At 41.1% G+C, this 12,591-nt stretch overlaps 1 protein-coding gene across 1 annotated transcript in view; it reads right to left on the bottom strand.

Annotated features, from left to right (window-relative positions):
* tg (thyroglobulin) overlaps positions 1-12,591 on the bottom strand; it is an 85,851-nt gene that overhangs the window by 5,433 nt on the left and 67,827 nt on the right. The window contains exons 42-46 of the mRNA XM_084336165.1: positions 11,321-11,526; positions 10,202-10,372; positions 8,793-8,951; positions 3,462-3,649; positions 781-885 (exon numbers count right to left, since the gene is read on the bottom strand). Of these exons, the coding sequence (XP_084192291.1) occupies positions 781-885; positions 3,462-3,649; positions 8,793-8,951; positions 10,202-10,372; positions 11,321-11,526 (829 nt within the window). The remainder of the gene's footprint in view (positions 1-780; positions 886-3,461; positions 3,650-8,792; positions 8,952-10,201; positions 10,373-11,320; positions 11,527-12,591) is intronic.

Genomic DNA, 12,591 nt, shown 5'->3' with positions numbered 1-12,591 from the left:
ATCATCATCATCATCACCACCACCACTAACAACACCATCAGATGACAATCAATGATAACACGACAACCTAACCATGACAACAATAAGATAACAGCAACTTCATCATCAATAACAGTGCAGGTTGAGGTCAGGGAGACGGGCTGTGTGTTAAAGGCAAGGTGCTACTCTTAGTCCAGATAGACAGGGTCAGGCTTCAGACGTAACCTGGTGTCACCTATCTGGGGTTAGGGTTATGGGAGAAATCAGTCAGGAGCAGTTAGATAGTGAGTTACACTTTGTACATGTATCAGGTATATGAGGTGACAGTGGCTCCGGAGGTAGAGCAGTCGTCTGGTAATCGAGGAAGGTTCCCGGTTTGATTCCCGCTCCTCCGGCAGCATGTTGAAGTGTCCTTGAGCAAGGCACTAACTAACACACACCAACTGCTCCCAATGAGCAGGTTGGCACCTTGCATGGTCACCTCGGCCATCGGTGTGTGAATGTGAGGAACAAAATTGTAAAGCACTTTGGATAAAAGCACTATATTAATGCACCATTTACCATTTATATGTATGTATGTATGTATGTATGTATGTATGTATGTATGTATGTATGTATGTATGTATGTATGTATGTATGTATGTATGTATGTATGTATGTATGTATGTATGTATGTATGTATGTATGTATGTATGTATCATGTATGTATGTATGTATGTATGTATATACTGTATAGTGGAAAGTCAGTCAGCCTACCAATTAGTCAATTAATTGGTTAGTTTAACTTGATTAACAATTTACCTGTTTTGGCTGCTGGTTTCAGGCAAGTGATACAGGAAGGCATTTGCTTTACTACTGGCCCAATGACTGGCCATCTGCAGGCTGGGACAAACTATGAACAGATCTCTAGAGAGAGAGAGAGAGAGAGAGAGAGAGAGAGAGAGAGAGAGAGAGAGAGAGAGAGAGAGAGAGCGTGAGCGAGAGTCAATGTCATAAATGAACGACAAATACTGTCCCTGACTTAGAATCATCCTAATGACAAATACTGTCCCTGAACTTAGAATCATCCTAATGACAAATACTGTCCCTGAACTTAGAATCATCCTAATGACAAATACTGTCCCTGAACTTAGAATCATCCTAATGACAAATACTGTCCCTGAACTTAGAATCATCCTAATGACAAATACTGTCCCTGAACTTAGAATCATCCTAATGACAAATACTGTCTCTCAACTTGATGATCTCTCTGATGATTCTAAGTTGAGAGACAGTATTTGTCATTAGGATGATTCTAATAACAAATACTGTCTCTCAATTATGACAGTTACGTCTACCAAGTACAGAAAACAGCTGAAAGGGTTTAACTGTTTTAAACTCTACATACAGTATGCCTGTGTTTACCACTCTGTAACACCACGTGCACCAATTGCATCAAGTACATCAACTCATCACTAAATAAACCAACCAACTCCACTATACTTATTTAGTTTATATTTTGATTTAACCGTTTTACTGCATGGTGCTGAAGGGGCAATGCCATCTAGAACAGAGGTCTGTAATGTATGTCCCCATGAAGTCAACCTATTGAGATATAATAATAATAATAATAATAATAATAATAATAATAATAATAATAATAATAATAATAATAATAATAATAATAATAATAATAATAATAATAATAATAATAATAATAATAATAATAATAATAATAATAATAATAATAATAATAATAATAATAATAATAACTTTATTTGTATAGCACTTTTCATACAGAGGTTGTAGTTCAAAGTGCTTCACAACAGTAAAAAATACAGGCATAAGCGGGCATAAAAAAGATAGACAGGTAGCAAGGTATGGCAAATCACAATGTTTCACATTAGGATCTAGCATCCCAATAGGCTCTCCGCTTACAGTTTTCAGTAACACAAATAATAAAAATAGTTTAAAATGATTCAGTTTAAAAATAGTAAAAAAATTATAAAATAGAACGGACATAAAAAAAATACAGGCATGAGCGAGATATGTGACCCGGCACAGTCTAACCCATCTTGTTAAAGGGGAACTATCTTATAAATGGCCTTTTTGAGTGTTTAGCATTGTTTCCTAGCTATGTGAACTTATATTAATATGATCTATGTCTCAAAATTCTCATATTGGCGCATTCTTCCAATTCTCCTCTCACAATATTCACCCTCACTGAACTGAGTCATTTGAAAATGTGCCCTATATGTGATGTCAGAAAGACACTGCTGCATGTTAATGTTCAGGCGAAGACGACGCTGCGCAGTGGTTTAGGAGCCCAGGCTCAAAACAGCTCGAGATCTTGAGGTAGAAAAATGCTGTTTTTGAGGACTTGATTAGAAATACAAAACAATGAATAAAAAAAAATATATATATTACAGAGGTGTTCCATAGACTCACAGGAATTGTGTAAAAGTGCCCAAATAGTGAAAGAAATAGTCAAATAGTTCCCCTTTAAGGAGCTCACGATTCCTCCAAAAACCCTCAAATGTTGCGCAATTCAGAAATAGGTCGACATGGAGATATTGCCGATTTTGAGTGCTTTGAAATGTTCTCCATATGTCTCCTTATTGGCAAAACACAATACGACTTGTAAATGTGTTCATTATTGTTAGATTGTCCGACAGTATTATTTTCCTCGCTGTGTGAAAAAACTACAGTTGTGTCTGAGGAGAGAGGCGAAGTACTTCCTGTCTCAGGTGTTGGAGAGGAGACGCACCAAAATCCATTCTGAGACAACGGGCCCAGTACTTTGTTTGCGGTGTGAAAATATGCAGAGAAACATTAATATCTTTGGAACCGTTTGTGTTAAATTGTATCTGAATCAGGAGATGATCTTCTCTCCGTCACAAGCTGCCTGGCTGGCAGTCGCATAGAATAATCTACTCCAGTACGCACTCCGCAAGTCTGTAAACTTGCGCATACTGGAGTATAGAGAAAGGAGGCTCTATAGCAGAGGTCCCCAACCATCGGGTCGCGGACCGGTACCTGGTCGTGGATCATTTGGTACCGGGCCACAAAAAGAAAGAATAAAGTTGTTTAAAAGGACATTTATTTTATTTTCATTCGTCTTCCGGGTATTTTGCTCTGAAAAATTGCCCGCGCCTGACTCTTTTTCGCAAAATAAGTCTCCTGTCATAATGCTCCCCTTCGCGTAATTCACTCACGGCGCAGGCTGTGGTTGCGGTAGAGACATGATCATAATCAGGTTTTTATGCACCCGAGTCTCCCGAACAGACAGCGTACATACGCTGAGCTATGGTAACTTTTACGACACCTAGCCCCTACCAGTGGATGCCTCTCACCTGGAAATGAAAAATGTGAGGCTTGCTTAATTAACAAGACCCTATTATCTGTGCCTGGTCACATATAAAAAAAAAATTTTATGAATATTCTGGGGCATTTTTGTGCCAAGCTCAGACTGTATCCGTATCATATTCCTGGAGGATTCTGACCTGGTGGCATTGTTCAGAGCGTGGGAGAAGAGGTTGTATCCAGCAGGGGATGGGGAATGTTGGAAGGAGTAGAACCACGACGCTGCTTCCTTCAGCAAGCTGCTGTTCCGTTCTCCACCCAGAGAGTTGCTCAGAGCCTCGTAGAACGCAGTCTTCCCATCCGTCCGCCCTTGCAGCGCCTCAAAATCCTGTCCAATCAGATGACATTAAATATTAGGGATGTCCGATATTATCGGCCGATATCGGCATTAAAAATGTGATATCGGAAAATATCGGTATCGGTTTTCAAAAAAAAAAAAAAAAAATATATATATATATATATATATATATATATATATATATATATATATATTTTTTTTTACATTTCTATAACCTTTATTTACCCAGGCAAGCAAGTAAGAACAAATTCTGATTTTATTTATTGTCAAAAGTATGCATAATGTTGTGTTAATTCCACAACAAGAGATATGTAATGTTAATTACCTGAAATTATATCGGTTGATATCGGTATCGGAAATTAAGAGTTGGACAATATCGGTATCGGTAAAAAAGCCAATATCGAGCATCCCTATTAAATATACATTGTAATCATAAACTTGCAACTCTGCCCCTAAAGGGTTTCAAACTAAATGAAAGGTTTCTAAATAGTCCATTAAGTCATAAACTCCCTCGTTGTTATGAATTAGGAAAGTGTAGAGGAAGAGGAAGATAGTGGGAGGGAAGTATGGTATGCTTGTGGAGTATATGGAGGGGAATCTACTACTTATGACGCGCTGCCATCACCACAGAATCTAAAACAATGGGTAGATGGAAACCTTCTGATTACCAAACAACTGCTCTACCTCCTGAACCACTATTGCCCCCCTGCTATGGTCTACACATAGTCAGCGGATAGTATTTTATAATATTGCCCTGTGAAGAATCAGTGGATGTGGCTTGATTGATTTGATTGGGTAAAAAGTACATTAGTACATCCCAGAGGAGAACACATAGGTAGCTATAGGGTACTGTATGTCCGGTAGAAGTGGGATGCAGAGGGTTCATATTGTGATCAACTATATCACTATTGGGAGAGTTTTTTGAATTTGTGGGTGAAAGTTCCGCAAGGTTGTAAAGGAGACGTCAGAAGAAGCATTGAAAGGAGATCAGTGGATTTGGTTGAGGTGAGATAATGTCAGCTGAGGTTAAGTGTTGAGCCTTCGGAGGTGTCGTGAGCCTAACTTAATGATACACAGTGAAGGGAGGTGCCCAATTTATAACGTGTAAATAGATATGCAGTGAAAGCCAGCACATCACCAGGGTTGAGTTGTGGTGGCCATTAGGGGCCATGTGGTAGGGTATGTAGCTTCGGCATTCGGTCAATGCCTGGAGCTCACATCAAAAAGGGGCACAGGTCAGTTAAAGTTGGCAATGCTGTTTGGGCGCCATTATGGGCCATACAATACATTGTAGTGTGTAGTTCCATAGTATAATCATTATGTATAGGCATGTTAGACTTTATTCTGGCAATGAGATTGGGTTTGTGTGAATAAGACAGGAGATATTATGTTTATGAAGCAGTACCTTCGTAATGTACCTAATAGGCCTGTCCCCGACTAAGGATTTGTATAGTCGACTTTGATTGGCCAAAATGTACTGGTAGTCAACTATACATTTTATAAATATTCTTCTTCTTCTTCTTATTATTATTATTATTATAATATTTGTTGTATCATTCCATTTGGGCTGTGGGGGGGGGGGGGTGCTTAATGTCTGAAGGAGTCGACTGAAGGCTTTTTGTCCTCTGCGAAAGCATGGAATTGGTCCACTGATGGATACATCTTAACTCATTGACCGCCGGGGATTGGCCTTATCCTGTGGTACTGTAGCTACTGCCACGCTGTAAACAATGGGAGTTAAGGCCTCTGCATGCTACAGAAACTTCAAAGCAACTGCAACACAACATCGACAAAGCAACAGTGTTTTAGACACTCTGCCTTTATGCTTCTGCAACATCGACGCGCAAAGTTAGTTTAACTAAAGTTAGTTTAGGTACGTGTTAACGTTAGATAATGTACAAAATAAACGTATTTCCAGTGATTTTAGACGTCGCTCTTTTATTTTGAAATCCCCCGACCGGAAGTGTTATAGTGTCTGTTGCTAGCAGCTTAACTTTCTGTGCTTTTCGAGCTAACGTTACCGTAACGTCATTAGTTTCCAATGGAGAGGACCTCGGCTCACATGCAGCTCAAACTACCTATTGGAATAAATTTATTGATTGATGTTTAACTTGTCCCTGTGTGTGTCCAGTCATTTCGACTAGCAAACGTTGTATTTAACGTTAAAGTTACCTCAGGATACCATTGTATTTAGTTGGTTAGCTATGTAGCTAATGTGGATAGCATTTTGTATAGCACCAATGCTAGCTGGCTGGCTACAGCTTTATTTACTAAATTATGGAGGCTTTTTAATCGTCAAGGTAAGAGAGGATTTGTCATGATCAACTGAAGGCGTATGCTATGGAACAATATGTGCTTGGGTTTTCAGAAAAAGGCCAGCTATGTGACGCTAATTATTTAGCATCAACGCTGGCTGGCTACAACAATGGCGGATGGTATTCTCTGCGAGACCAATATTATTCTATGACAGCCCCGCCCTCATTCGCTAACCAACCAATCACTGCTACGCAATATCAACGCAACGGTTGTTTAGGTTAGATTTTGGAGACATGTACGCAGAATCCTCGCAACACAGTCTACAAGACCCTAAACAACAACCGCGCTGAAATCGCGCTGATGTTGTGTTGAAGTTGCTTTGAAGTTGCTGTAGCATGTAGAGGCCTTTAGTCACCTTGTTTGTAGAGCTAAATCTATATTCTATATTATAGCCATGGATACAATACTATAGTCATTTGACATTGAGTTTCTTCCGGTCAAGATGCAATAAAGAGATAATTTTCCCATACATACGTTCCCGTGTTATACCGTGGTGAATATAAGTATGGTTTTAGAGCGGTCTAGGGTAATTCATGAAATGCTTAGTTATGGCAGTATACGTCGATTCCATTGTAGACGTTGCCGTTTCTTGCCTGAACCCGCTATTGTTCCGGAATCAAATCGGCATCATAGGTATTATGTTTAGGGATGTCCCGATCCGATCACGTGATCGGAATCGGCGTCGATCACGTGCTTTTCAGAGGCTCGGGGATCGGGAAAACATAATAATAAAAATCGGCAGTCAAAAAAAGAAAAATTTTATTCAACAAACATGACCATGTCCACGTCTTAAACTCATACGGAGGCCTTAGTTTTGGTTTTAAATTACATATAATATATCATCATTAATGTATTTATTGTCACACAGAGCAGAAGAATTGTCCACAACAAACACATTCCCCTTTAATTTTCACCGTTGCAACAAACACCCCTTTAATTTAGACGCTACACGCGCGGCTCGACCACATCACAACAACAGTACAACACGTTGCTCCCGAAACACGGTTAATATCCACTGACTTGAGCAGCTAGACTTAATGTCAGAGGTTTGGAACTAAGCATTTTAAAATAGAAAGTCAAGCCAGTTGCAATGTTTGCAAGGACAGGATGGAGGCGAAGTTTTCAGACTAACTTTTCAACTGGAGGATAACGTTACGTGACTGAGGATTATCGCGTTTCAGACCAGAATGGACCATTACGTAAGTCGAACACTGAATGTATACTAATGTGCAAACATATATTGAAACTTTTAATATTTCTCATATGAAGCAGAAGCACATTTCTCAGGGTGAATGTAATAACAAACGCCTCCGCGCTCGCGCCCCCGGACTATAGGCAACAGATGGGCTTGTCTCGCTCTGCCAGTTTCTGACAAAAATGCGTCAAAATTGATTACTAATGTGAAAGATCGGATCGGAAACGATCGGATCGATAGATATTTAAAATCACATGCTCGGGATCGGATCGGAAGCAAAAAAAGGCGATCGGGACATCCCTAATTATGTTCCATCATGAATGCATGAAAGGGGGGGGTCGTTTCTGATTATTTGATTGTCGGTAACGGCATTCGTATTAAACACTAAAACGCTTATCAGACCGATCGGTACAAAAGCCTTGCAAGATCAAGCAAACATTTACGTAAAATCGCCCTTACCTGCGACCGGGAGTATTCCAAAAACAATATACCAATTTCTTGATCGCCATCTGGTACATCCAATGTCCATTTGCTCGAAGGCATAATCCACCATAACATATGGATCGGGGCATATTTGACGGGCTTCAATGTAACCGGCAGAACCGTTCGTCTTGCCCGACAAGGACAAATGTAACCCGAAACCCTTGGCCATCCCACAGCCCAGGATACAATGTTAGAAAGGGTGCTCGATACCGCCGTCTAGCGTGATGTGGCCGGTATTGCATCTAGGCATTCTCAATGCGATTCCCAATGTTAACCCCGGGTCAGTGGGCCTGTAATGAATAGAAATATCGAATAAAATAAATAACGATCAAATAACGTATATATACGTGGTTGGCGTTCAATGGTTGTCGGACAAACACGTATATAATCGTCGTTAGCGGCCAATGTGTTAAAGTACCTAAAGGACATTATTTGACCATCATGGTTGGGGGGGATCTCTTCTTTTTGTAGTTTTTTCTCCTATGAGTTTTTTTGTGTGCATTGTGCCTGTGAAGACTTCCGAGGCATGTAATTGTGATATTGATACAAATAATCTTGAAGACTTATCTGGACATTACATATATTACTGTATTATTATCTTATATAAATACCTACAGTATATTACCTAGTATTACCTTGTATAACCTTACCTAGACGACCGTAGAACCCAATTGATCTGAAACCTCAGTGCTACGTATGTTTGTTATATTTTTTTTCTCCAAGCATGCCAGGCTAATAGGGTTAGGGGTAGCACTAGGGATGTCCGATATTATCGGCCTACCGATATTATCGGCCGATATCGGCATTAAAATGTGATATCGGAAAATATCGGTATCGGTTTTCAATTATTTTTATTTTATTTTTTTACATTTCTATAACCTTTATTTACCCAGGCAAGCAAGTAAGAACAAATTCTGATTTTATTTATTGTCAAAAGTATGCATAATGTTGTGTTAATTCCACAACAAGAGATATGTAATGTTAATTACCTGAAATTAAACCTGAAACCCTGCATATATCGGTATCGGTTGATATCGGTTGATATCGGTATCGGAAATTAAGAGTTGGACAATATCGGTATATCGGTATCGGTAAAAAAGCCAATATCGAGCATCCCTAGTTAGCACTAGTTAGGTTTAGGGTTATTAGCTATCCCTAGCACCGGGTTGATAAACCGACCTTGATCCTCCTGGCTCGGCTGATCAGGCCATCCTGTGCCGAGGTCCCCAGTAGGAGGTCTACGGTGTGGAAGGTAGCAGGGTTAGAGTCTGACTTAGACACCAAAACATCATCTGGTACCGGAGACCAGGCCTGGAGGGGCCCAGTGACTGACAGGAGCTGGAACACACACCACACACACAGTAAGTCAGGTAGGCTGCTATGCATACTATAGGTAATGTAGGCTGTTTCTTACTGTGACGTACGTGGGTTGGTCATTATCATTGTTACTGTATTTGGAAGACCATGTGAACATCAGGTTAGTATAATTAGTATGGGTTGTGTGTTATTTTTGTTTGTGTGATGTGTCATCTTCTAATTCTGTTTTTCTTTCTCCCTTCCCCAGATGCCACTCATCCCCCTGATTGAGCTGATTGCACCTGCTTGGTGCACCTGTGGGCAGTCAGTGGAATGAGTGGTTATAGTCTGGAAGATGACACACACACACGGGGCGCCTCACTTGAATCACTGCCACGTTCCAGAGTGGAGTGAGGAGGTTGCCCTTCTCGCCTAGCTGTTTTGTGAAGCGATACTGTGTGGCTTGGTGCCATTTACCACATAAGTGTGGATTAATCCTCCTAGCTGTGGTGTCCTATGATGGACACGTTGTTATATTAGTTATTAAGTGTTTGTTTGTATATATGTATATCTTGTTTGTCCTCCCCTACCTTTTTCCCTGTGCACCATGGAGGAGGTTTAAATTCCTACCTCCATTCAATATATAATTTACTATTTGGAAAACGTCTTGTGTTGTGTCTTTTTTACCTACCTGGGACATTGTTTTGAAAGCATTTACTGAGAGAGGCTGTTTCTTGTTCATGTGCAGCCGGCTCCTGTTATTATTCTGTGTAGTCATCAGACCTTCGTACATGACACTTACACAACAATGTTCAATATAGATTTGACCGTTTCCCACTGATCGTTAAATGAAAATGTATACAGTAGGTCGTGGGTAAAGATGTATAATCTATGTTATCCTCGTGTAAACTACTGAGAAATGTAAACTACCGCCTGTGGATCCTATAGTCCCAGGTTACAAGCAAGGGGGGTTACAATTTCTTTACTACGTTTTACAGGTTTAATAGAGAATGGTTAAATATACAGTGTGTTATTTGCTCTGTAATGCAACATGGTTGGTTGATTCTATCAGTTTGTATGGAATATTGTTGGTTGATTGTATGGAATTAATGTACGTTACAGGAAGATACTGGTGTGACGTGAGGGCGGACTCAGTACACAATAGTGTAGGTTTCAGGTTAATGTCTCTTCATGCTGCTCATGTTCCAAGAAGACATTACAGGGTGTGAAGCTCTACAATAAATTATTTCACATCATAGTGTGTTTTAAGTGTGTGTGTGTGCGCATTCTACCTTGGTCTGAGCAGCGTTGAGTGTGTGTGCTGGGATCAGTCTGAGGCAGGCAGTCATGTTAGGCTCATTGAGGTCAGAGGTCAAACAGCCCAATTCTCTGGCCAACTGGACAGTCTGCTGTTTAGCGCTGCTCACTGATTGGACCAGAGAAGGAGAAAACATAGACCCTCCCTAGACATAGAAAACATCAGAATATAAGTCCATATTGTACATTCATATACAGTATATAGCAGGTGTCTACTACACATAATGTATTGTTATAATAATAATAATAATAATAATAATAATAATAATAAATTGTATTTGTAACGCACTTTATATTTGTAACGATCTCAAAGTGCTACATGAAAGGAGATAAAGAAATAAAATGAATAAAACAATTAAAATAAAATAAATAAATAAAACAACCAATGAAATGGAAGAAACATTCAGATCAAAATCAAGAACATTTAATAATTAAAAACACACATGGCAGCAGTCGCTCCATTTAGGCAAATGCTTTGTTAAAAATAAATGTTTTTAAATCCCCTTTTGAAAGCCTCAACGGACTGTGGTGCTCTCTTTCGGAAGTGGAAGGATGAGGTTTTGCACAGGTGTTTAATGTCGGGAGTCAAAGGTCAGGTGGGGGTAACGTTTTACACCCAGGTTGGTGATCACAGGTGAGAGGGGGAGGTGTTGGCTGGAAAAGGTGATGCTGGTTATTGGGGATGATTCGGTCTGGTGTGGGGTGCCGATTAGAATGGCTTCTGTCTTGGAGCTGTTTAGTTGCAGGAAGTTGTGAGTCATCCACGCCTTTATCTCCTCATGCCTTGGAACGGCGCTCAAGGACACAGCATGCTGCCTTAAATTTGTATGGTATGTACTAATGTGTATGGTACTACATAGTATACAGTAATATATTATGGTACTATACAATGTACAGTAATATACAGTATATGGTACTACATAGTGTACAGTAATATACAGTATATGGTACTACATAGTGTACAGTAATATCAGCAGTTCATGTTAGGCTTGTGGTGGACCATGGCAACCCCACTAGCCATTCCAGCCCTCACCGAGAGAGAAGTATGCCTTTGCTTTTCATAGCACGAGACAAGCAAGCTAACATGTTCTCACCATCAGCAGCATGCGTTGGAAGAGGGGGGCGGGGCGGGGGAGGACGAAGGAGGGAGACAGGAGACTGGCGATGTCAGCGCCCCGTCGCTCGGCCCCGACCGTCAATCTCTTGTTGTCCCCGCCCATCAGAGTAATGTGGGCATTGACCCAACGTAGCACTGCCACCTGGTCAGCCAGACCATAGTTACCAGGGAGACTGGATGAGCCTAAACATCAGACAAACAGACCATAGTTACCAGAACAGCATCAGTCACTGATTTATCTATTACAGAACGAACGACCTCCTGGACCCTAATCAGTAAGGCTTCAAGACTGGTCACTCCGCAGAGACGATCCTCATCAGTTAGACAGAGGCTCTTCACTTAGTTAGAGTGAAAGGCCTCTCCTCCTCTGTCCCGATTCTCCTGGACCTGTCAGCATCCTTCAACACGGTCAAATCAGATCCTCCTCACATCTGGAGGAATGGGAGTTGTAGGTTCTGCGCTGACACGGCTGTCATCCTACCTTGACGACCATTCCTATCAAGTAGATGACCATTGTTACGCAGCTGATAGAGTTGTATACTTCCTGATGACTTGTCGTACAGAACTTGTAAGTCGCTTTGGATAAAAGCGTAGCAGCTAAATGACTAAATGTAAGTATCATGGAGAGGAACCCCATTGGATCCCTGCCCCCTACAGACGGGTGTCCCCCAAGGTTCGGTCCATGGACGACTCCTCTTCTCTCTACAGTAGTAGTACACCAAATCTCTGGGTAACATTATCACTTCTCAGGCCTTCTCATACCACTGCTATGCTGATGATGACACTCATCTCTTCCGTTCCTGCCTCAGATATCTAAGTCTCAGAACGAAACTCAAGTCTGCCTGTCCAACATTTTACTGTAGGGAACGTAGCTGTGGCTCCGTCGCTGACCGCCAAGAACCCAGGCGTGGTCCTTCATGAACAGCTGAACTTCTCCGCTTACTTCTCTCCTTGGCAACCAGGACATACAGATTCTGAGCAACGTGAGGAGTATCCACCCCTTCCTGACAATGAAACCAAACCCAAATCCTAATGCAATCAACAGTCATGTCTCACCTTGACTATTGCAGCAATGCACCTCTAGCTGGTTTACCAGCTTTCGCCACCAAGGACCTTCAACTCATACAGAACACAGCGACCTGCCCGGAATGGCTCCCTCCTACCTCTGGTCAATGGTCTCCAACTACACACCCTCAATATCCCTACGCCGCCTGAGACACACTCCTATTCGGACTCCTGGGGGCGGCG

This window comes from Notolepis coatsorum (assembly GCF_963971535.1).
Source record: "Notolepis coatsorum genome assembly, chromosome: 19".
Lineage (NCBI taxonomy): Eukaryota > Metazoa > Chordata > Actinopteri > Aulopiformes > Paralepididae > Notolepis > Notolepis coatsorum.
This window is presented reverse-complemented; position numbering and strand designations above follow the sequence as displayed.